General features: G+C 53.5%; 6 protein-coding genes across 6 annotated transcripts; 3 read left to right on the top strand and 3 right to left on the bottom strand.

Moving 5' to 3' along the window:
• Window positions 1–2,228: 2,228 nt before the first annotated feature.
• Window positions 2,229–2,638, top strand: ColSpa_06869 (uncharacterized protein; the record flags this gene model as incomplete). The annotated part of the gene is made up of 2 exons (XM_049273081.1): window positions 2,229–2,243; window positions 2,399–2,638. 2 exons carry the CDS (start codon window positions 2,229–2,231, stop codon window positions 2,636–2,638), a joined length of 255 nt encoding a protein of 84 aa, XP_049129038.1.
• A 5,822-nt stretch (window positions 2,639–8,460) lies between these two features.
• ColSpa_06868 (uncharacterized protein) lies at window positions 8,461–9,808 on the bottom strand (the record flags this gene model as incomplete). Its single annotated transcript, XM_049273080.1, has 3 exons — window positions 8,461–8,886; window positions 8,991–9,632; window positions 9,692–9,808. The coding sequence occupies 3 exons, from the start codon at window positions 9,806–9,808 to the stop codon at window positions 8,461–8,463; spliced, it is 1,185 nt and encodes a 394-aa protein (XP_049129037.1).
• Window positions 9,809–11,152: 1,344 nt separating this feature from the next.
• Window positions 11,153–12,482, top strand: ColSpa_06867 (uncharacterized protein; the record flags this gene model as incomplete). The annotated part of the gene is made up of 4 exons (XM_049273079.1): window positions 11,153–11,420; window positions 11,484–11,872; window positions 11,930–12,117; window positions 12,173–12,482. 4 exons carry the CDS (start codon window positions 11,153–11,155, stop codon window positions 12,480–12,482), a joined length of 1,155 nt encoding a protein of 384 aa, XP_049129036.1.
• A 219-nt stretch (window positions 12,483–12,701) lies between these two features.
• Window positions 12,702–14,120, bottom strand: ColSpa_06866 (satratoxin biosynthesis SC1 cluster protein 4; the record flags this gene model as incomplete). Its single annotated transcript, XM_049273078.1, has 5 exons — window positions 12,702–13,186; window positions 13,238–13,287; window positions 13,358–13,799; window positions 13,856–13,892; window positions 13,947–14,120. 5 exons carry the CDS (start codon window positions 14,118–14,120, stop codon window positions 12,702–12,704), a joined length of 1,188 nt encoding a protein of 395 aa, XP_049129035.1.
• A 1,084-nt stretch (window positions 14,121–15,204) lies between these two features.
• Window positions 15,205–16,239, top strand: ColSpa_06865 (uncharacterized protein; the record flags this gene model as incomplete). The annotated part of the gene is made up of 2 exons (XM_049273077.1): window positions 15,205–15,681; window positions 15,892–16,239. The coding sequence occupies 2 exons, from the start codon at window positions 15,205–15,207 to the stop codon at window positions 16,237–16,239; spliced, it is 825 nt and encodes a 274-aa protein (XP_049129034.1).
• Window positions 16,240–20,319: 4,080 nt separating this feature from the next.
• ColSpa_06864 (protein kinase byr2) lies at window positions 20,320–23,119 on the bottom strand (the record flags this gene model as incomplete). The annotated part of the gene is made up of 3 exons (XM_049273076.1): window positions 20,320–22,155; window positions 22,381–22,605; window positions 22,706–23,119. The coding sequence occupies 3 exons, from the start codon at window positions 23,117–23,119 to the stop codon at window positions 20,320–20,322; spliced, it is 2,475 nt and encodes an 824-aa protein (XP_049129033.1).
• Window positions 23,120–23,586: the final 467 nt, after the last annotated feature.

Genomic DNA, 23,586 nt, shown 5'->3' with positions numbered 1-23,586 from the left:
TTTACTCTGTGGCCGTGTCTGGGCATCGCAATACCGGTGCTACGCGGCACTTGCATTCGAACGCAAACCGCAGCAAATGCCTCAGCGACACCTTACTCGCTCCCCCTGAACAGCGTCCCCGTTTTCCTACACCGCCACACCACAGCCGATGAGCGAGACGTCCCACCCGCGCTGCCATCCCATAGTGAGGAACCCTTGGTTTCGGGCACCACGAGGATCCTGGCAGGGGACCCCTGTTCATCTTCGACGCTGTTGGCACAAAGTCCTAAATAGGGACTTGATGCGAACTGGTTTCTCATGGTGAAAGACGTCCCTCGGCCACTCGATGCACACGACGGAGGCGAACTCGCGGCGTAGGTGCTTCAGAACTCGGTCGTTCCGTGGTCCTGTTACAGTGCGAGGATGGCCTCGCTGCCGCTTCGTCCGGGGTTGTATACCCGTGCTTGACGGCCCGGTGGGTGCTGGATGGCTTCGTGACCAGATCTCGGCGTTGCCGGCGACGTGAATCTTGCCGATTATATCTCGAGCGGTCAATGGCCAGCTGGGAGAGGTCTACGACTGAGAGGGAGGCGCGGCTGAGACCCGTGGTTCCGTGTGAGTGGCTTACACGTAGCTGAGATCGCGGGAGAGAGGGGCGCACCGATGGAAGTGTCCAAGTTGATTCGGCCGCTGGTGTCCGAGGAGAGCTAGGCTCTGTATCGGTCTGTGTTGGATATCGGGGCCTGCTTCCGGAGGGCTTGGCTGCGGAGGGCCGGAGTGGATTATGGCTGTGATGCCGCACACTGCGATGACAACCCTGTGCCGAGTGAAGAGCAACGAGTGTGCAGAGCACGGATTGCTGGCCGAGCCAAACCATCTGTCATCCACGTCTCTCTAGGTCTTACTTGTTCTGAGACACGTAAGAATGACCAAAAGAGATGGCAAGACTTGTAAACATGCCTTGTTTTAGCGTTGCCTTATGATTTGTGTTCATCACTTGATGTTGTTTGAACGCCTTCGCGATGGACGACGGGGTAGGCCTTGTGGCTCGTGGCGCAGCCTGCTTGATACGCAGCGCCCCGGCAAGCCATCCTAAGGGGAAGTATGCGGCCCTGACATACCCTTGAAGTCTCTTGATTAACTTTCCGGCCATAGAACGTATAGTTTATTTTAAACTTAAAAACAAAAACAAAGGCTGTATAGTCTAAAAGCTTGTTCCTTGTTTTCTGACACGTATCTTGTTGGTTTTGGAACACTCTTCTTGGCCTTTCTCCGTGGTGCTTTCTGGCTGCATTAATAGAGCACAACACACTCCTATTTTACCCTCCGGACAAGCCACTTTATTACTGGGATTTTGACGAACCCCCACACGCCGCCGGTACCAGCGGTTATCCATGATACAGCTCTCTCGGCAGCCGTTTCGGATCTGACAGGCGATATGGGCCGCAATGGCCTTGGGCAATTGGTAGCATGGCGGCGTCTTGAGTGAGCACATACAACGAAACAGTTGAGACAGCGAGGCAAAGCAGCACAGGTAGAAGTCAAACAAACAACATTTATAGGTATTTAGGCACATTCAAGACTGGCCCTCTTCTTGCTGAGGGCCAATACAATGCTGTTCCTCCATACTATATAGATAACAAGTAATGTCACGTGTTTGCAATTGAAGATTGTGGACCTCACAATCGGCTTGTGGCAACTCACACTAGCTACACTAGTGTCGAACACAAGAACATTTCTAACACTCACCGGCATCTTGAAACTGTCACCCTGGCAGGTCCCGCTTGATCAAGCATATATAAGTCTAACTACAGTAACTTCGTCCTATGTATGGCGCTATCTTGTGTCAGCTACAGTCGCAGCATAGGACGACGCGGCTCCGCGGACAGCGTGTTAGTACAAGGTACGTAGAGCGGCTACAAGTCCAGCCACAATGATCGCATCCTGGCAGCTATAGCAGCACCACAGGCGCCACTGATCCGCGGACAGCGTCTTGGTATAGGGTACACTTAGCGACTATGCGTCTAGAAGCTAACTCACCAGGGTCGGGTCATCCAAACATCATGGATAAGAAGGAAGTTTATCCCATCTTCTCGAAGCTATCTGAACAATCCCACGCCATCTCATCTCTTTCTGTCAGCATTCCTTTACTTGTTTAATACCAACTGTAACTATCAAGAGCCCAGGTCGGCCTTCTCTTCTACATTTTTGCCAGACGCAGTACCATTCCACCTCATCTCCTTCACAAAATGCACGCCAACCAGGTTTTCACCGCACTCCTCGTAGCGGCCACTGCTCTCACTGAAGCTCGCAAGTATATCCTTAAGTTGTAAGCTTAGGCTAGTACTCATACGTTTTCTTAGGTGTTCTTCAGTACCGTCAAATTGGGGGCCTCGATTGCAACATTGCCCGCTTACAGATCGTAGGCGCTGTCTCGTCGGCCCAGGACGCTGTCGGCGATATTAAGGACGCCAACGTAAAGACTGCTGCAGCGGCTGGCCTCAAGCAGGCTAGCGACGCGATCGGGAACATTGGCGGGGCTCTGATCTCCGGCCAGAAAGCGGCGGCAGAGGACCGCGCGAGCGTTGGGACCGGCCTTCAGGCAACCGGCGCGGCTCTGCAAGGGGGCGACCAGTACGCCCTTCTCAATAAACCATAAAAAGCTTTCGGTTCGATGCTAATGCGTTACAGGACTGATGAGGCAGTAAAGAAAGCGGGGGGTCTCCTCCAGCAGGCGGTTACTGCTGGGAAAGACGTAGTCTCTCTCTGCAAGTAATCATGACCCCGGTCCTTGGTCTACGGCAAGCAGGTACTTGGTAGATAGGGGTTTAAAAATACTTAATAAAAATCTTATTAAGAAATTTCACTTTCAAATCGAACGCTTGTTACTCTTTCAGATAGGTTTCATCTGGTGGTAGGTTGAGCTGCCAATAAGTTCCAGATGGCTCTCAATCATCCCATGTTCGGCATATCTTTCGGGCGATGAACCAGAGCTGTTGTACCAAGGCACCGTTGATCTTAATATCTCCTCCCTGTACCGATATCACTTCCCCTCTCATGCGCAGTCCGTGTTCCTGAGCTCCGCCCCAGAATCCCGAACGAGCCCTCACCCTCTTCTCTCACATTGTTAGATTCGACGTACTGGCCCGAAGGTGCCTTTTCATCACTTCCTGCGTGATGGTCGATTTCCAGGCCCAAATCCTTTGGCAACTATGCATCAGACGTACCGCATGCGTAATGTTCTCAGACATAGAACTGTTACTCAAACGACGGAATGCCAGCAGCTTCAACATATCTTGTTTAGTGTCAGCACCAAATTGTGGCTGTGGCTGCGAGGAGGCATGCATCTGTGATCAGTATGAGTGCTACGGCGAGTCGGTAGGTCTCCCCGGTAAGTTAATCGCAACAAAGGACCGTCGGCAACTACAAGAGATATTGGCTACAACAGCAGGTTTTTTTCCTTCTTCCTTTATCTTTCTGATTATAACGCCACAACAGCAAGGAAAATTGGTCTATATTCAAGTCCCAATCCGTTGATGTAAATCTGTTTGCGAGTGTCTCTGTCACGAAATGACTGAGCTCAGTCTGCCACCACATGACCATTGTAATTGCAGAAAGTCCTGGCTTTGCTGATTTCAATGAGACCAATGCCGCTGACTTTGCCTTCAGTCATTCATCCAGCAAAGACGCTTGGATTCTTCATTGAGCTGTGCAGTTGGGTTGTTATCATGGGAAAAAAGAATGTTTTCTGGGAAGCACAATTTCGCAAAAACGAGTTTATTCTGAGAAGTACAGTTTCGCAAAAATTCGCTCCGTTGCGTCATAACGACAATTCGTTCATCAATGAGCCTACAGTGTCCATTGCGTTGAACTCCGATACACTTCAAGACTGTTTCTTCAGTGTGTTTCGTCGTTTAGAAGTGGCCGGTCGTGAGGCAAGGGCAGGACAAACTCGTCAAAAGCGGTCTCACCGAGAATTTCCATTAAGAGTTTGGGAGTCAGCAATATCTTTATTCGAATGCACCAATTTCTCTAAGAAACCCGTGGGTAAATACTGAAAGGCGCCTTTCTCATCAGGTTGCTATCCGTTTGTAAAGAACAGGTCCCAGGTATTCCTGACGTTTTCTTCCGTTAACGAGGAGCATCTCACCAGGTCCACGAACCTGAGCGGGTCCGCCATGGGTACCCAAATCGACTTCAATGATGGGCACTGCATTGTCAGTGGCGGTGAGAAGCAGGCTGGCGAACCGGGAGAGCATCCTTTTGAAGGAGAGACTGGGGCTATTATGGCTATACAAACTACAAATGGAACTGAGGTGTCACGAGGGGTGTGCTCAGAAAGGTTGATGTCGAAAATTTGTCGATCTTTATAATATCTTGTAACGAGAATTTACGTGACATGATAACTATGCAATTGGTTGTCGTCTATCACGGGCCTTGGATATTGATTCATCACTCCTAGATTGAGTCAAAGACTATCTCGGATGACCGGCAATCTCAGAGATCTTTCGCTTCCCACGTAACACGTGACATGAGTCGCAGCTCGACCTGGCGCCTTGATCACATTGTTTTCAAAACATGAGTTATGCCTAGTAAAAACCACAAAATGTCGCGATACATTGCAATGTGTTGGAATAGAGATTTGCACGCATTCGTACGTATCCAAGCAGCAATGCCACCTGTACATTAGTCAGCAGGATCCAGCCTATACAAGGGCCAGATCTGCCAGATATCTAGGACTTAGAACATTATCGGCAACAATACATTGACGGTCAACCCCTACCATCGTGTGCCTCCAGCAGCGCGCGAGAGCTATTCCGACACAATGTGATTCTGAAGTTATGTATAATAGGCAAGTGTATGTGGGTTAGTCTAACTCTACTATATAATGTTAGCCTCTTTCTTTCTACCTGTCTTGTCACTCGAAACAGGGCTCTTGGAAATATGCCACGGACCTGCAGTTCAGATGGGTTTTAGATGGAGATATGCACTCATGTCAGAAGGCTGGGAACGTATGGAGTACTAGGGTTCAACAGAGTGCTGCACGTAGGGGTCAATTATGACTAGCATTCGATTTTACCCCTCTCCTCCCTACTGTAGCTGTCCAGCTGTCCTTAAAAGGCCGCCCCATGTTAACGATGTTCCGTTCCAGTGAGCCCGCGCTGGTGGCCCCTGGCGCCCACCCGGCGATGCCCTTCGGTCCCTGACAACTCATGAACCCAGTTGATAGCACAACGACCCTAAACAGAATGTCCAGCTTCATGGAGTTGAGCACTGGATTCTATATGTATACTCAACTCGTATTGCATGATTAGGTGGCATAGAAGGGTTCGATGCTGTGATGGATACTCCTCAATAGGGTATTCTGGCTAGCATGTAGCAGCTAGACGACTGTGCATCTTCGCAAATAATTGACTAACCACAGCTTGAGGCTCGAGGAGATAAATTTTGGTTCATCCATCGAAAGGAGCTTGTGTTTCTTGTTTACTTAGTGTGCACTGTCGTTTGGAACGCATCCTTCTAGCTTTATGCGGAGAAACGTATCTCTTCAGCCTTGAGTGAAAGTTGTAAGGCCAGTTTGAGTACCCTGCTTGATTATCCAAGACGTCCAACTATCTTTCGAAAGAAATTAACGTGATACACGGGATCAGTGAGCGCCCAGGGGTACTGGACGTAGAAGAACATAAGATACTTGTTAAACATGCTTGAGTTATCTGCGAAGACTTAACAGGATATAAGTGTCTGGGAAACATTGGCGACCCGGGCTTCGGGATGCGACAAGAATCAAGTCAGGGAACCTGCTTCGTTTATTGGAGGCTATCAGGAACATTACCAGTGTGTGGTCTTTATGTTATGGACCCCAACATGTCTTCCCCCTTTGACACCTGACGACGGCTCGAGAACAGGCTCTCGATGACTGGGAAGATGGCTACAGACTTTTCAATAGACCCAATATTGTCACAATAACCACACAACTAGTTTATTGGTGACGTGTAGTGGTCCTTGCCGAAAGATATCCATTACACATCACGTACATGACCTGTTATCAGTCTTCGCCTGTAGGTGTACTAAAAAGGGCTATCATTACCCCGTATTCCATTGGACGAGTGAATACTGTTGAGGGTTTGTTTATATCCCTAGTATTCAACGTCCACTCAGGTTATTCCATGACCCGAGCGTCCTGCATTTCAACTCTTTACAACCTTACCTGAAGCTTTCTTCTCCAAACACATCACACTCATCCACTTCAGTTTTCAAAGTCATCATGCAGATCACGTCGCTCATTTGCTTCGCCGCTCTGACCGCTGTATTTGTCTTCCCATTATCCTCTGGAATGTTCGCTGCTGGAATTGTATCTCCAGCGCTACTGCTAGATTGCACAGTATCGCCGTCTGCGTCACCGACAGATCCAGCGAGCCCGTTGGTGGCACTGGGTGGAGCGTCAGCTATACGTGGTCCAAGAAATACCGGATTCTTCCTGATGCGACGAAGTGTGCTTGTGACTTTTACCTACACCGCAACACCGGCAACAAACAATGGGAGCAATGCCCCGACTGTCATTTCGTACGTTTCGAAACCACAAGCGTTAGGCACCGGCTACGTCTTCTTATCAAAGATTAGAAGGGTTTACGATTCAATTTCGCCCATTGGCATATCGGTGGCGATGAGGTATGTCATCGAATACATTCCTGCCAAAGCACAACATTGATAATAACCCATTGCTTGTTGTTTCGATTACTACTGCGAGAGAAAATGCGGTGCCGAAGGCTCTTAGGCCGACTAGAGTGGAGGCTTTGAGAGGAAGGAACTGCTCTCATATGGAAGAACTTCGCCATTTCGGGGTATGGCGACGTTTCGCTTCTTATGCAGATAACGAGTAATTGCAGCATTTACTAGTCACCTTCCATGTAAGGCCTAGTACTCAGCCCTTTTCTATCTCCATCTCTGTGAATCGAAGGATCTGCACATACTTTAAAAACGTAATCCTTGTTAGAGTCAATGTTATGTACCGTTCACTATCTTCCTTCTCGGCTCCCCTCTCCAATACTAGCAGTTTTTGCCTCACTTACATACAAACTATGATAGCTATTTTATAAATGGCACAGAACATAAAAAGCAACGTGAAACGTGAAGGCCATTGTCATCCACAACATTACTATTCGAAAATGGTTCAATACCTCCATCCCCAAAACATTTAGAGCCTTTACCGATTCTCAAGAGTCACGCTAGTGGCTAGAATTTGGAGCTGGCTGTGCTGTCATAGCCTGTACCAGTCGAGCATTGCCGAAATAGGAATGATGATCTTCTACTTGGTTCACTTCTGGTCTACAGGATCCGACATTCACAGTTTTAGCAAATATATCGCTTCTAGTGCTTTTGGACTTGCATCTTCACACGGCGTCATGTAAAAGGCTATCTCACGGCTGTTTTGTGCCCAGCGGAATTTACCTCGTCAATCACTGGTGGCACGGCGCGAGTCCGTAATATTAACAGGCGCATTCGAGTAAAGTCCCCGGCTCGAGGAAACCCAAGTCCATCCGAGGCTCAGTGGACAAAGGAATATTTCGAACCCGAAGCACCCGGGAGTTGTTGATCTGGCTTCTAAGTTATTAGTGAAACATCATCAGCGCGCCGTGACCACACGGCGCGTTGATGAAGAGTCTTGATGATATTGGCCATGTCCGGCATCGGCGTAGCTAAGGAACACGCATGAAAGCATCAATGACTAGTAGGAAACTAGTGACGACTGGGTCATCCGGGGAGATAGGGCGAGTGGATCATGGTTGTTTAGTTTTCTATGGCCACCGACTAGTCTAGGACTGACAACCCCTCGACGTTCAGGTTCGTGCTACGCAGGAAGCAGGAAGCAGCGCAATACATAACTACTTAACCCACGGCCATGTATACTTTTCTTGCCCCCGCAAACTGCTTATGCGAGACTTCAGTTCTGGCTGACTTGACTTATGGATAGGCTTTGAGAGGAAGTAGCAAAGGATAGGTTCGCTTCTTGGTATCGGCAGGATGTCTATGCCGTGCGATCGGTATGGAACTTCTAAAATCTAGTTGGCAACCTGCCACACGTGTGAAGAACAATGCTGGCTAGTTGCTGGCTGCTTTTGGTGTTGAAACGGCGGCTCCTGGGTGACGACCCCAATTGTTCTAAAGCCGATGATTGTACGGGCAACCTCTAGGCCAGCAGCTAAGGTGTCGGGCGTGAGACGTTTTGGTGGCAAAGTCACATTGAGCAATAGATGCGACGTAGGACAGCTACGCAGACGGCTAAGTGCATGGCTAGGTGTCTATTTGGTTTTGTTTTAGGAACCTGTTAGCACATTGACAACTCTCGAGAGAAGCACCAGAACGTCCGTCTTCCCACCACGCTCTGTCTGTATTCAAAAAAGCAGCCCAAAATCCACAGCCATAACCGCAAGCGCCAAATCCAATGTCCCAAAGCTCCAGTCAAACAACTACTTCCATCCTTCATGAGCTTGCCTTGCAAGCCGAGTAACTGTCATAACCCGATGCTTGCTGCCACGCCGTCAGGTGTTCGATGAGCGTAGGGTCGATGTCTCGGTTGGCTTTGATGAAGATGGTCTCGTAAGGATGGACATTCGTCCCAAAGTACTTCCCGTTCCAGAGGACGTCGCCATTCTGCGACGAATCACACTCTTCGATGTATTTCTTCGACTTATGAAATGCCGTCATCATCAGGTCCACCTTGTACCCTTGCTTCAAGAACGTGCTGGTGGCGCCAATCTCGGCATGCACGGCTTGGTTCCAGCCGTCATAGCAGCCGCCCAAACCAACCGGATCGTTTTCGGTGCCAAACTGGTCCTTTACGGAGGAGCCCGGAGGTGGATTTAGGAGCAGATCGATGCCCGTTTCGTCCGTGGCCCAGATCATGGACTGCACGTGGAATTGGGGCCAGCAGTTTGCTGTCATACCGACCAGCTGATGCCAACGTCAGCACAAGACAAATGGTTGGGAGACAGGCCGCGCGTTGGCCTTACCTTGACCTCATTTGTAAGACGCCCGAGGTACAGGTCACTCCAGCATGATTGCGCCCAGTGAGGAAGAAACGGGCCACGGATACTCGCGTTCATGGTGATGAAGCGCTTGTACTTCTTGTATAAGTCATCTTTACGGAGGACTTCGCCATACGCGCCGAGGTCGAAGCATGTGTTGGGACGGCTAATGACTTTGATGTTGCTCTTCTCCGGAATCGTGTCGGTCACGTTCGTCTCTCCGTTGAGGATGAAGATGAAGTCAGCGGCATCATGCAGGCCCTGGTTGACGAAGAATTTGAGGTTCTCGCGGGCGGCGTCGGATTCGGCGAACGCATAGAGGATCAGAGGCCTGTCGTGTGCTTTCGAGAGCGAGGACGATTCTGGTTTGGTTGACGCTGCGGCATGCTCGCTCTTGCTCCCAGCTTTTGTTGTACCTGCGCTCGTGGAATGTTGTGCAACATTGGGCGACGTTTTGGAAGCCTCGCTCGCTGCTTTCTCCTTATCGTTCTCGTACCATGGCGGGAGTGAATATTGGGGTGGCTGTTCTGGCCGAGAGATGTCCGCGCCTGGCCTAGACTTATCTGTCGAGCTGTAGTCGGGTGTGTCCGCAGGCTTTCTGTCCGGTTGGCTCTGCTGGTTTCCTGTCTGTTCGTGTGTCTATCAAGTCAGAGAACATCGTCGGGAAGGATTTATCAGACACTCACGACATGTGTTGGCGTTGTAGACGTTGAATGGGTAAAAGTCGACAGCGTCCACAGGAAGAAGAGGAAGGCGATCAACCCAACAAAGGTTTGCCTGTTTACCGGGAAAGCCGAAACCATTTTGGGGACGTTCTTCACAGCTGCGGGCTATGCGGTTGATCGTCCAAGACTTCAAGGAAGGTGATTGTCGTCGGGAAAGACGGCTAGTCAGAGCTATGTGGACAGGTTATAAGGAGCGAAGCGACTGGAGGGAGGCGAAGCTGGAACGTAGGGAGCGACGGAATTACTATTGGAAGATCTGCCCCCAAAAAAGTCCATGCACGTCGATGCAGCCCTGCGTAGATTGGTCAGTCCGATTGTGCCCTTGGAGACTAGTTAGATTGATAAGTAAGACTGTGTATGTCCTTGTTACAGTTAGTAATGGTTAGCTGGCGCCACAGGCAAAAGCTTTGTACAAAGCGTCCAACGTATCTTGTAGGGCAGACGGTGGGCCCCGCAAAGGTCATGGAGAAGCAGTCGAGGCAGACGTTGCAAGTACAGCGAGCAGCTCCAAAAGTCGCCATAAGGAAATGGACAGTGCCAATGGAAAGAAGAATAACCACAGAAAGGAAGCTAATGAAAATGGAGTGGGAGAGTTGTCCTTACGTCGGAGACAAGTCGCAAGCAGAACAAGGGGTCCATGTCCATATTTAGACACTTGAGAGCTGCGTGTCGTATCTGCTGCGCGCGGCTGCCAGGTGGGACAGAGAGCACGGTGTTTTGAGTTCAAGGTGACCGAATTCTGTGTCGTGGGATTACCGTAGATGCGCACAGTCGTTTACCTCCCGCATGGTTCCGCGTTCCCAAATGCGTGGGCTTGGGCGACGTACGTGCGGTTGCCCACATCCCATGCGCCGCGCCACCATGCAGGGACCTGAGATCGGGAGGATCCACACTGAATCTGTGATGGCGCCGTGACGGGACACCCCACGCTCCCGACTCGGTGGCGCCATCGGGGGGGAATCCGGGCACAGTTGCTTGTCTTCGTCGTGGACCGTTCCGGTCCAGCTTGTTTTTCTTATTCTGCCCTTCCCACCGACGCTGGCCAACCTGCTGATGGGCAATCATGATTACTAACCGCCAAGAAGCGTTGACGGACTCTTTCCCGCGGCCACTTGGAAGTGCAACACCGCATTGGCAGACGCAAACTCATCGCGACGGTCGCAATTGGCCGAGGTTGTGGTTGCTGCATGGGACCGGCCAACCAAACCCGGTCGACATGCCTTATCTGGGAATGGAGTTGGAGGTATCTCGAGCGGGGGTTGCACCAAGTGGAGGCGCGCCTGATTTCACCTTCCGATTGAGCTGGTCATAGGAGCCGATGCCATGCGCGTAGCGAACTTGCCAACTCCATCAAAGGCCATTAGCCCCTAAACAGTACTTACTTTATTTGATTCAGGATTGAGAAAACGAGCCCAAGACGTTATGGCTGCCGTTACGGTTCAACGTCCTCTGTCGCGAAGAGGCCACGGCCCGGGCCTTCTTATCTTGGTAGAGCAGGGCATCGACTTGTCCAAGCACGACAAGATCATGGATCCTCCTCCAGCTCAGAAATGGGCCGAAGAAGGCTACGCTGTTGCGCAAGTTATTGTCACGCCTGGGGACGGCGACGTTACGGAGCGTGTCTCCTCGGCGATCCAGAGTCTGAAAGAGCTGGACAGTTGCGATGACAAGGAGAAGTTCGGCGTGATTGGTAAGCTATCGTCGTGCGTCCAGGCAAGCCTGTTGAGATGTCTCTTCTGACGCCGCTCGGTAGCACATCTCACTGCCTCTTCTCAGCAGGTCGCGGACGCTTTGGCAAATCATTCCGAGATCAAGGCCGCAGTCTTCTTCAACTTTGGCCAGGCGCTCGCGATTCCCACCTTGTCTCACCTCCCTGGAACCCAAGCCGAAGCGCCGAAGGCAGTCTCTACCGCGAAGACGTACTCGTATCCTGCTGCCCGTGATTTCTTCGTTGTACCCAGCCACCCAAACTTCAACGCCAATGCTGCCGGGCTCGCGCACACCCGCACGTTGACGTTCCTAAAACCGATCCTCGGCGGGCCCTACTTCGACCTCGAAGCCGTCTGGGAGGAGCACACCCTCTTCGAGTTTGGCGAGCGCAATGTTGAAAAGACCATGGCCACCATGGTCGAGCAGCCTTATGTAAGTATGGTTATTGGAGGTGTAGTGATGTCGGAACATCTCTGACGGCAACAACAGGTCAATCATATTCCCACGCTTACTGGCGGCGTGGGTCGAGGGCGTTTGACAAGCTTTTACAGAGACCACTTCATATTCAATAACCCTGATGATACCGAGCTCGAGCTGGTCAGCCGTACGGTAGGGATCGATCGAGTTATTGACGAGTTCGTCTTCAAATGCACTCACGACAAAGCCATTGATTGGCTGTAAGCACCCGTCAACCAACGCGAACGGGAAAGTCGTCCTAACACTGTTTCTTAGACTCCCTGGCGTGCCACCTACTGGAAAGCATCTTTCAATCCCATTCACGAGCGTCGTGAATGTGCGGGGAGATCATCTCCACCACGAGCACATCGCTTGGGACCAGGCAACCGCGTTGCGCCAGCTGGGTTTGCTGCCGGAGTACCTCCCCTTCCCCTACCAAATCAATGGCAGCGGTCCGGCGAATGGCAAGAAATTCGAGTTCAGACTGCCTGTGGCCGGCGTTGAATCCGCCCATAAGCTGGTAGACGAAAGTGCAGTCGAGTCGAATGCCATGTTTGAGTACAAAACTAGAGAGGTGGATGCCTAGCCGGATATCACAACGATATACAAGAGGTAGTCTATCAGTAGTCGAGCCAGGGATGCGGCAGAATAATGTACGTCTGCCGAACTGGCAGGGACGGCTGCTATATTAGATTCTATGAAACTTAAGTTTTGCTTTTTTTGTAAATAGGGGGGGCATGGAATTGTATCTCCATGCGTGATATAGTCTCGGTAATCCTCCACGCTTGGTACAGTCTTGGTGACCTCAGACGCGATTGGAGCCCATGTGCGAGGAACCGCCCCGTGAAGCAGACTCTGAGTCATAGGCCAGGTTCTGCTGAGAAATATTCTCGCCCCAGCAGACCTCCTGATCGACCTTGATCCGAATACCGTCCTTGACTGAGAAGTCGGAACCCGAGTCCGATCCGGAAGGGGCTTTGGTAGTAGCCACGCCGGGGCGGGTGGATATGTTGGTCGTGATGCCGTACTTTCTGTCCTCAGCTCCCAGGCGCTTAAATCCTCTGTCAGCCGACTTGCCGCCGCCTCCGATCGTCATGAGCTCGGTAGTTCCGCGGCTGGCTTCCTTCGAGTGGCCGCCGCTCTGCGCTCCCGAGATGTTGTACTTTGTCGCAATGCTGCCGAACTGGGACGAGATCTTGACCATGAGCGGGCGGAGGGTGGGCAGACACGCGCTAATGACGCCGCAGGCGCATTCAACAACGCACCATGTGCATGCAGTGGCGAGCGTCCCTGGACATGGTCAGCATTGGGGCTCGGCTGTTATCCACGGTCAAGACTTACAGGTAGTGTCCGCGAGCTGGAACTGCATGATGGTCGTGAACCGGTAAATACTGGCAAAGAGGACGCTATGTGCATGTCAGCGTGAACAAGTCTTGTCCGCCCTGGTTTGATGCCACTCACAATCCACCGAGCAGGAACATGAAGCACAACGACAGTCTCTGCGTCAGCGTAGCCTGCAGCTTCCACACCTGGCCGACAGGCAGGCAGAGGATGGCCACGTCCGTCAAGATGTTGGGGATTGCGTTTCCGATGAACGAAGCCTTAAGGTCGATGCAGGTGCCTTCGATAAAGGGCAACCACGCCTTGGAGATGGGGTTGCACTGGAAGATGCACACACAGACGATGGCGATCCACCAAGCGATGGTAATGCCACCAAGGGTCATGGCCGCAATTTTGAAGTTGCGAGACGGGAAGATGCGGCAGTACATTAGCAGCAGCGAGACCTTGACGAACATGACTGCCGTGACGTAGACGCACTCAAAGGCCAGCAACAACTTCAGAAACTCGACCTGCATGTCCGTTGAAAGAACAGCGGCATGACGACCGAGACCCGACCCAATCACTACAGTCAAGGTCAGCCGTTGAGGCCCAACAGTAATTGTGTTTACGCATACTCACTCGCATAGTTGATGGCTCCGGCCGCGAAGGTAACGACCTAGTAACGCCATGTTAGTCTCTCTCCTGTCTCTACGATCGAGTGAGGACGTACCAAGCCGGCCACCATGAACCAATCGTCGAGACCATACTTGAATCCAACGGTCCAACGGGCCCAGAAGCGGAATCCAACAAAGACGGTCGCGAGAACGAGCAGGGCCGTCGTGGTGCCCTTCAGCTCGGGCCCTCTATCCGCCAGAGGGTCATCTATACCAGATGTGTCGGCCATGGAGGAGTCTGGAAGAGGGAAGATGGGGGGGGGGGGGGGGGGGGGGGGGGGGGAGACAAGGAAGAACGATCTGTATCCAATATTTCCGAGTTAATCCTAATTAGAAAAGAATGAAGTAGCTGTGACAAGATGAAAGAAGAACAAAAGATGGCTCGGTCGAAGCTAAATGGGACCACTAGTGAGCCGTGTTGCGCAACCTGGGACTCCTTATACAAGGTGCTCATTAATACCCTGCTCAGTGGAAAACATAGGAGAAAAGTGGTGAGGGTGCAACTGACTCGGCGAATGAGGGGCGATAGTACGCCAGTTCTGGAACACTTGAATCGCCTCTCGCTGGGGAATATTCTTCAGAAGGGCCAAAGTCGTATACATACTACTGGGGAACCAGAGTCTTGCAACGATACAACGGCCAAAGTCCATAAGGCCCTTGTCCTTACATGGTGGCACCCATCACTACCCTGTGCTCCCACCATAACGTCTGATCGCGGCCAGGCACTCTCGCGGCAGTCCAGAAAGATGTGCCCCAGTTGCAATACGACGCTGTTTTTGGGCCCCATCTCTCCACATCTAACCCTTCCACGATGGAGTGATAGATGTTCTTCATCGGTCATTCACCCTCTTCTTGGAAAGGGGGCGATATCGTGAGGAAAATTGAGGGCCGCTATGTCAATATTTACATGGGCCTAGACAATAGTCCAGGACTCGCCGTTCAGGTGGTAATCAGGCGAGGTTCATGGGACAAGAATTTCAACGAGGTTATAATGTCTTGTTCGTCTCTTATCCGACTCGAGCTGTTTGCGATCCTCTCGGTACCTCGCGCGTCGGCATCTCAATCTCTCTCTATCGCCTCATCTTCGGAGTCCTTCAAGGCATATTACTACCCTCGATCGACCCAACTTGTGTCGTCCTTTGCCTCGTCTCCAGCACGCCACCACTCTTCTATCTGCCCCTCGTTCCAAACATCCGACGTACTCTCGGTGCACGGTATCGATATCCTTAATAGCTAATACTCGGAATCCTTTGAACCTTCAACCGTCCATTCATCGGCACTTGTCTGTTTCTCGCTTCTTGGCATACCCCCAAAATGTTACCCAAGGTTATCGGTCTCCTCTCCTCGGCCCTTGTGGCTGGCGCAGCCATTCTGCCTACCGCAGCGACCCTGCCTACCATCGTCTTCACCCCGGGTGCCTGGCACGGCCCCTGGGCCTTCGACCTCGTCCGCGCCGGCCTGACCCTCAAGGGCTACGAGTCCGAGGCCATCACGCTGCCCTCTGTCGGCGCGGACCCCGCCACCGTCGGGCTCGAGGAGGACGCCGCAGTGTTGCGGTCCACCCTCGAGACCCTCGCCGACGCTGGCAAGGAGATCGTCCTCGTCGTTCACTCGTACGGCGGCATGGTCGGTAGCAATGCCATCGAGGGCCTGGGATACCAACAGCGCGCCGCCAACAACGAGACTGGTGGTGTCATCATGTTGATGTACCTCACTGCCTTTGCTGCGCCGAACGGGACCAGCTTGTTGGACATGTTGAGCGGAGAATACCTGCCCTGGATGAGAGCTGATGTAAGTTTTGACACAAACCAACCTCCGCTTGCTTGCATATGTGGTCTCGCGGCGCCCCTCCCCCCTCCCCTTCGGCATCAACTTGTCGCTTTTTTTTGTTGTACCCTTGCTTGGCATGCGGCATGCCAAGAAGCATAAACTTCCCGAGGGACAAGATCACCCGACGATCAACACAACCTCCAACAAGAACCCACTAACACAACTTCACAGGGCGACAAGGTCTACGCTGACGACCCGGAGGACATCTTCTACGCCGACGTGAACCCAGTCCTCCAGGCCGAGGCCATCGCCAGGCTCAGCTGGCAGTCCGCGCGCGTCTTCGCCGACCCCTCGACGTACGCTCCCTGGACCGAAGGCATCGAGGTCATGTTCTTCCACACTGAGCAGGACAAGGCCATCCCCTTGGCGACGCAGGAGGCCATGGCCGCCCAGTTCCCCCCGGGATACACGACCTTCTACGCCAACACGTCGCACTCTCCCTTCCTGTCCCACCCGGAATTGGTCATTGAGGGCGTCGAGCTAGCCGCCAAGGTCGGTCAGGAGAAGATTGCTGCCTGAAGGGCTTTTTCGAGATGAGTTCGCTAGGCCAGAGAGACGAGAGGAAGAGCGAGGTGTTCGTCGGTGGACCGTCGCCCCGGGGGACATGCCTCGAGACAAGAGGACCCAGCTATGTGTGACAAGATAGACTCATGGGGACTGCCCACTAGAGCCCTAGGAGAGCAATAGACACGGCTTCAAATCACAATTTCCAGACCAGACCCATTACTGTGCGTGAAGTGATCGAGAGCGGGGGGTTCGCCCGTTCCACAACTGCTACATCAGCATCTCGATACACTGGATCGAACACTTTCAACTCGCCGGGCATTGCCCGCGAAGCGAGCAAGTTGGCGTAGGTGTGATTCTATGTACTTACTAAACGTACTAAGATGCGCGGGAAGGAGTCCTGTTGAGGGGGGCCAGAGAGGATATCGACGTTGCAAAAGCCTCAAAACACCTCTGGGCGCCGTTCCCAGTGTAACGCGGCAGTTGTCCAGCACCCATCTGCTTGGTTGCATCGCTGCATATCGTGGCACAGATGTTGACAGGGTTCGACGCCTGACAAGGGACGTCAGGAGCGAAAACGCTCACGTGGGAGACAACAGAGACAGCAGCCCGAATCAGCATAACCCGCTAATAACTCAACGCGGAAGGGAGCATTTCTGATATCGCTGGGCGACTGAATCAGTACCGTCCCCCCCCTCCCAGTTGCGAGGCCACCGCATAGGACGTGGGCCACGTGCTACTCGCTCAAAAGAGACGCTGGGAGTCCGCGAGGAAGACAAAATATTTATCAAGTAACCCACAATAGATCTCGTTGTATTCGGGCCTGCACCCCAAGGCCCCTGGCATGCTCGGTGGATCCCCGGTTGGAGGAGCGAGGGGCGCGGATGGCATCCTCTGGAAAGTGGGCGCTCTATCTGTAAAAGGGAGAGTGCACCAGGTTTGACGGGTGGAATGTACGAAACCATTTGGGGGAAAAAACCCTCTGTGACTGCAGGATCAAAGACCTTTGCGTACGGCTTTGTGCCTACAAAGTCGTTGGTGGCATATGCGCATGTAGTCGAAGTAAAGCCTCATCCTCTCGGTCGGGCCCTCGGTAGTTCAGACACGATCCCGGCTCGGCACTTTGGGGCTGGCTGATTTACCATGTTTCTGCCAAATCGATGCAGATAGAAAAGAAAGGTTTGGCGACCGAGCGTGTGTGTGCGTGCGCACGTGTGTCTGGCACACCGAACTATTTTCCTTCATTATTATCATCGACACCATCAAGTTTACAGCCCTGGCGTTTCCGTCATCCTTCGCCCTCAATTTCGACTTTACACGTGTGTTTGAATTTTTTTTTTTTCCAAGTCCCCCATATTTATCCCCATTTCGGGGCGACCCCGACAGGTACCGGCAGACACGGAACGGCGTTCCCTCGTCACTCGGTCCAACAGAAAAATGCCTCCTGTGGTCTCCTGCACCGAGATTGAACTTGGCCCGGGCGGGTTCCGTCTATACGTAACAACGACAGATGGACCTGTAACCAGAGATGGCAACATGGGTGAGTTACGAAAAGGGGCCTAGGCCAGAAGGGGCGGCAGAGCCCCCGAATGCGAGCGCGCCGTTGCCGGGACGTGTTGCATGATTGTTCCTCTGGGGGGGGGGATCGAATACACAGCAAGCAACAGAAAACGATCTACGATGCCTTCACCCCCAAGTATATCACCCGTGACATCAACTCGACGTTGCACATGCACCAATGAACGATTGAAGAAAGATAGCCTTCAACGCCAGAGCATCCTAACAAGAGCAGCGTGAAGATCATAGCCCAACAGCGCACCCATGCCCCGAAGCAGCTTAGCAATCCGGATATGAGTGTTTCACCCAAGACATGGCATGCCATCCGGCTTGACCACCAGCGCCAACCACCGTCCAATCACAAAGCACCGAGTTCCAGTGTCAAGGTTACTTTTCCATCGGAATCTTGACATCGATCCCCTTGCACTGAAGTAATAGCTCCTCTCTCTTTTCACGACACCAGACGCTATGAGTAGGGTCCGGGGGCTTTCAGACACAACACCACATCGAGACGTTATCAGCGACCGTTATCTACCTGCCGAACTCGGAAGAAAGAAAAGAAAAACCCAGAGGAGAAAGATAAACCAGGTGTTGTAATACCAGATATGACGGCCGTGTCCCAAATCCCCCCTTCCCCTTCATCACTTTCCGAGCAGCTGCCCCGGCCGTCACGGCACTGTTATGGCGCCGACAGGCCCGGAACAAGGACCCTGGCCATGGGCTCTGCTGTCAATGGAAATTTGACAGGACGATCACGTTTCACCCGGGGTGGGCATCCCAGTAACTGTCTGTCGTCTCCCCCCCCCAGTCCCGCCAGCGGGTTCTTCCGTAAGCCATCACGATCAACTTGGTGGCGCTCTTGCAGGTCTCCCGTTCTGCTAAAGAGGAAAGGACCATCTTTGGTCCGGCGATCGATGGTGCCTGTTCTTGCTACCAATCGGATCCCTCTATCTGAACTGTACTTGGACTGGCAGAGGCAGAAGCGAGTGACGACCCGTCCATAAAATGCGATCGGTACCACGTAGATGGATGGCAGGGCGGCCCAGCGATAACAGAACCGCCGGGCTCGCTCGTTCAAATACCTACGGCCGGTCCGTTTCGCCGGTAGACTTGCGCGAAACTCTTGTCCTTCATCCCCCCCCCCCCCTCCCCGCCGCCTCTCCTGGGCGGCTGCCGTGCATCCGGAACGCGCACACTGATCTCAGTAGCACGACGCGGCGACCCTGGTGAACTCTAAGTACATTCCGGCCACCCAGAGCCACACGCACCCAAGTAGGTGCCGGCCCATCCGCACCGGATATATATATTTCAGCGTCACATACTATGTTAGCGTTACAGCATCCTGTGGTTCCGCAGGCCGTTGGGGCAGCTTTCACAGGGGTATCGGGGGCCAAGACAACATACACTGCGGACGCGGCAGGCACGTCGGGTCCCCTGCCTGCGAGCGAAGGCCACCAGGCACCGGAAACGGCCGGTCCCCACGTCGGAGGTCAGGCCAACACACCCTGCACGAATGCAGATCTGTATTTCCAGAACTCGCCGAGAAGCGCTTCCGACTTGCGTGCCAGCGAAGACGATGGAAGTGCCAAGTCCATAAAAGCGCCAATCCTCATGGCTCTCTCCAGGAAATGCCGAGACGTTTTGAAAAACAACCCCCCCCCCCCCCCATCCCCCAAAACAGGCCGTTGGGAAATGACCAAAGCACGCGGGTGCTGGGAATGGCCTCCCCTGGACGAATGAGGCTTTGGGATACGTTGGCTCAGGTTTCCTCATTTGGGGGGACGACCCAATGGGGCCTAGTGCATAACAACGATGCTGGAGGGAAATGAGGCTAGAGGGCGACATCACCGTTGGTGTTGATCGCCCAGGGCAAAAGAGAAAAAAAAAAGAAACTCCTTGAAAAGAAAAGGAAAATTAAGACACCCAAGGGGCTCTCGTACACGGCAAACATTCGTTGTAGGTGCCGGAAGGCGGGTTGACAGAACACCGCATGATGCACTGGGGTTGGTACGTTACCACGGCATCATCCTCAGCCCATGGCCCTTCCCATCGTACCAAGAGCAGACACAGCTGTCCAGCTGTCGAGGAACTGAGAGCCCTCGTTATAGGGCATCCCATGTCACTCCCAAGGTTCACAGAGGGTTTGGCGCGGCGACTTTGACTAACTCCAGGTTCATTGTTCTCCGTCTTTGGTGTCATTTCTCATCGTGATATTACTATACACTCTTTCCTCATGCCCCATTACACCAGTTAAATGCCAAAAATCTGCTGCCTCTCTTCTTTCACCAGTCCATGCGTCATGTAGAAGATAAGCCCAGTCACGTCCATGCCATATCGTCGGGTCCTTCCAGCGGCCGCTCGCACGTGCAAAAGACAGTCGTCTACCTCGTCCCAGTATATATGCCCTGGCTTGTTGCCGAAAGGGTTTGAAGGTTCGTCAAGGGAAATAGGTACAGGAAAAAAAGGGGGGACAGTGTCGCAACAAAACAGTGCGGCATCAGCCTGAAGAATCGAAGGGGTATAGGTTGCGACGACGCGTTAGGTGATGGGAGTCAGGAAAGGGCTGAGCATCAACTCGTCGGCACTCGGGCGCAGGTTGTGGTCCATCTCGAACGTCTGGGCAAGGAACGTCTTTGCGTCGTCAGACGCGTGGTCCGGGATCGTGGGCGCGGCCTTGCCACCACCGATCTTGAAGATGGCTTGCAGCTGACTGCAGTCGGGGTAAGGATGGGTACCCGTCATCATCTCGACGACCAAGCATCCCAGAGACCAGATGTCGGCCTTGCGGGTGTACGACGTCTGCTTGACAACCTCGGGGGCCATCCAGAAGACGGAACCTTGGAGGGAGGGACGATGCTTGTTGTTGTTCGCGCCGGAGAGGATGTTAGTGGCTTCCAGCTTCTTGGAGATGCCGAAATCAGAGATTTTGATGGTACCCTTGTTGTCCACGAGAATGTTGGCGCCCTTGATATCTCTGTGGATGATTTCGCGGTCATGCAGATACGACAGACCAGTAAGGATCTGGCGCACGAAACTGCGGACGAGGGGTTCGGGCAGAGCACCATACGAGTTGAGCATGGTCTGCACCGAGCCACCAGGCACGTACTCGAGGAAAATGTTGAGGTACTCGGACGACGAACTGCAACCAAGATACTGAACAATATTCGGGTGTCGAAGGTCGCGGAGCAGGCTGATTTCCCGCTTAAGGGCCTCAATCATGCTCTTCTTGCGCGCATCGTTCTGACTGTTCGCGCCGGGAGCTGGCGCCTCCACCTGCTTCACCGCCAATAGTTCGCCGGTGACAGCGTGCAGTGCCAGGTAGACGCAGCCGAACGAACCCTGTCCGATCATGGCTCCCTTCATCCACTTGTCGTCAGACCAGGACTCTCCCGCAAGGAAGCTCTCAAGCTCCTCATCCGCATCCTCCCCGTCCTCGTTGAGTGCTTGCGTGAGGTCCTTGAGAGATCCAGATCCAGTAGAGCCGTCGGCGTCAAAGTAGCTACGCCGCGTGATGTTGCCTTCGGGGTCGGTCACGCTCAGAGCGGCAGCGCTAGCGCCGTCAGAGCTATCGGCAAATGACACATAGGATTTGCGGTTCGGCTCTACAGGAGATTCCTCCTGCAGAGTGTCCAGCATGGAAGAGGCGACGGAATCACGGAAGTGGGCGACCCGCAGACCGGATCGTGCCTTGGGGGCGCTACCAGCTTGCAGCCAGCTGTCCGCGATGGTTGGGATTGGGGGAGCATCTTGGATGCTGGACGCAAAGCTGAGGTTACTTGCCACGCTCAGACGACTGTTGACCTTGCTCAGGCGTGTTGATCTTCTCATGGACAGGCGCGCGGTTCGATCAATCTCCTCTCTGGGATGGTCAGGGAAGTACGATGTGAGGTCGGAAGCAATGAGCTCGCTGGGAGGGCGCAGGCCGCCGAATGACCGCAGGAGCCCCTTATTTCTCCGTGGTCCGCCGCCAGATCTCGGGCCATCGTTGGAAGCGGGGCGCTCCAGCTCCTTGGCGGTGTTGTAAACGTTGCGCTCCCGGTCATGGAACGAAACAGGAGAAAGGGGGTGTTGAAGCTCGTCGTTCCATCTCTCACCGAGCAGCTTCTGTACCTTCATTTGGCTTCTCTTGTCCACCGTCTCGAGTGCGCGGCTGTGATTCTGTTGCGCCTCCTCGATGGCAATGCCCGCTGCTCTCTCAAGCTCCGGCATACCCGGCTCGCCAGCGGGAACGCGGCGGAGAATCAAGCGGTTACGCTCCGGACGCTTCTGGTCTTTGATGATGCGCCACAGCTCCGTGTCACCAAGCCGGCGGCATTGGTTGGGATCCGGCTCGATGCCGGCCAGAACCCAGAAACAATAGTTCCTCTCGTGGTCCTCGCGCAAGGCAAACTTCCTAAGGGTGACTCGCATGACCTCTTCACAGGTGTTGCAGTCGGCGATCTTGACGACTTTGGTGACGCCGCCGGTGGAAATGACGCGGATGACATCCTGGTTCTGCGGTAAGCCAGCCATCAGTGAACCATCCATACTGGAGTTATTCCTGGTATGGGAAGTTACCAATCGGCCGGTTTGGGGGACGGATTGCCCGGCGCTACTCACGTAGCCGGGACTTTGGCCATATCGTGTACGCAGGGGCCGAATAGCATCGGTTCCGGGAAGTGGCGAAGTTGGGCGGGAAGATGTGCTCTCAAGGGGTATCGTGTCGTATTGTCTGGAGTAGCGCTTGTTCATGGAAGGCGTAGGCGCAGTGCGAGCGCTCGACGCCGAAGGGCGAGGCGACCCGCCCGAAGACGGCGTGAACTGGTCCAGGCCACCGAACGAATCCTATGGGGGTCAAGGGTCAGTGGTGCATTTCATCACGGACGCCCTCGTCGGGCGCCGAACGGGAGCGGTCGGCAGCGGGAGCGGGTGAGATAGCACGTACCCTATTGCGTTTCTTCTGGTTGGCGTAGGCCTTGGTCCTCAACTTCTTAATTCCGAGGAACAATCGAACGCGGTCGCCGACCTTTTCGATGCCCATCTCCTTGAGGACATCCTTGTCGAGCTCGAGGAGGTTCTCGCCGTTGATGTGGTTCTTGCGGAAGAGCTTCTCGTACTCGCCACACTTGACGCTCCTCAGGTACTCGCAGACCTTGTCCTCGTCCCAGTTCTTGACGGCATCGGGGCCGTCGCTTTCGGAAAATTCGGACTCGGTCGGGCTGGCGTAGGCGGTGTTCTGGTTGGGGATTGCGGGTGCGCGTCTCGAGGGCTGCACGGCACCGCCCGAAACGTTGGACATCAGGGGGTTACCGGAGCCCAGAGGCGCGGTGAAGGCGGTTTTGGGGGCCAGCATCGCCATTTCGTTGAATGACAACGGTTCAGATCAACATTGACCAAGGGGAGAATCGAGTAGTTTATCGTGGTGGTAGTTCGCGCGGGGGTTGTCTCAGCTGTCTCTCCTGGAGCGCGTCGTGCCGAGAGAGTATTCCGTGAAGCAGGTGTCCGAGACAGGGGACAGGGCGCCGGGTCGGATGGAGATGAGTGGGCGCGAAAAGAAGCGAAAGAAGCGGAAGAATTATCGAGGCGGTGGTATGTCGAGGTCTCTCTTGGTGGGTTTCGGTGACGGGAATGCTGAGCCTCTTCACTGCCGGACCGCGAAGGTCTGGTTTCTGCTAGGACGCACAGCAGCAGAGGGAATTTGGAGAAGGGCAAAAGTCGTGTGTGGGATTACGGGTACTCCGGCTGGTTGGGAAAAGAAGAGGGAAGAGAAGGGTTAATGACGGATTTTGGGGGTGCAGGGAAGCCAAGCGGCAGCGGCAGCGGCAG

Source organism: Colletotrichum spaethianum (genome assembly GCF_022836535.1).
Source record: "Colletotrichum spaethianum MAFF 239500 DNA, contig17, whole genome shotgun sequence".
NCBI classification, from domain to species: Eukaryota; Fungi; Ascomycota; class Sordariomycetes; order Glomerellales; family Glomerellaceae; genus Colletotrichum; species Colletotrichum spaethianum.
Note: the sequence above shows the minus strand (reverse complement) of the source record. Positions and strands in the feature narration are given on the sequence as shown.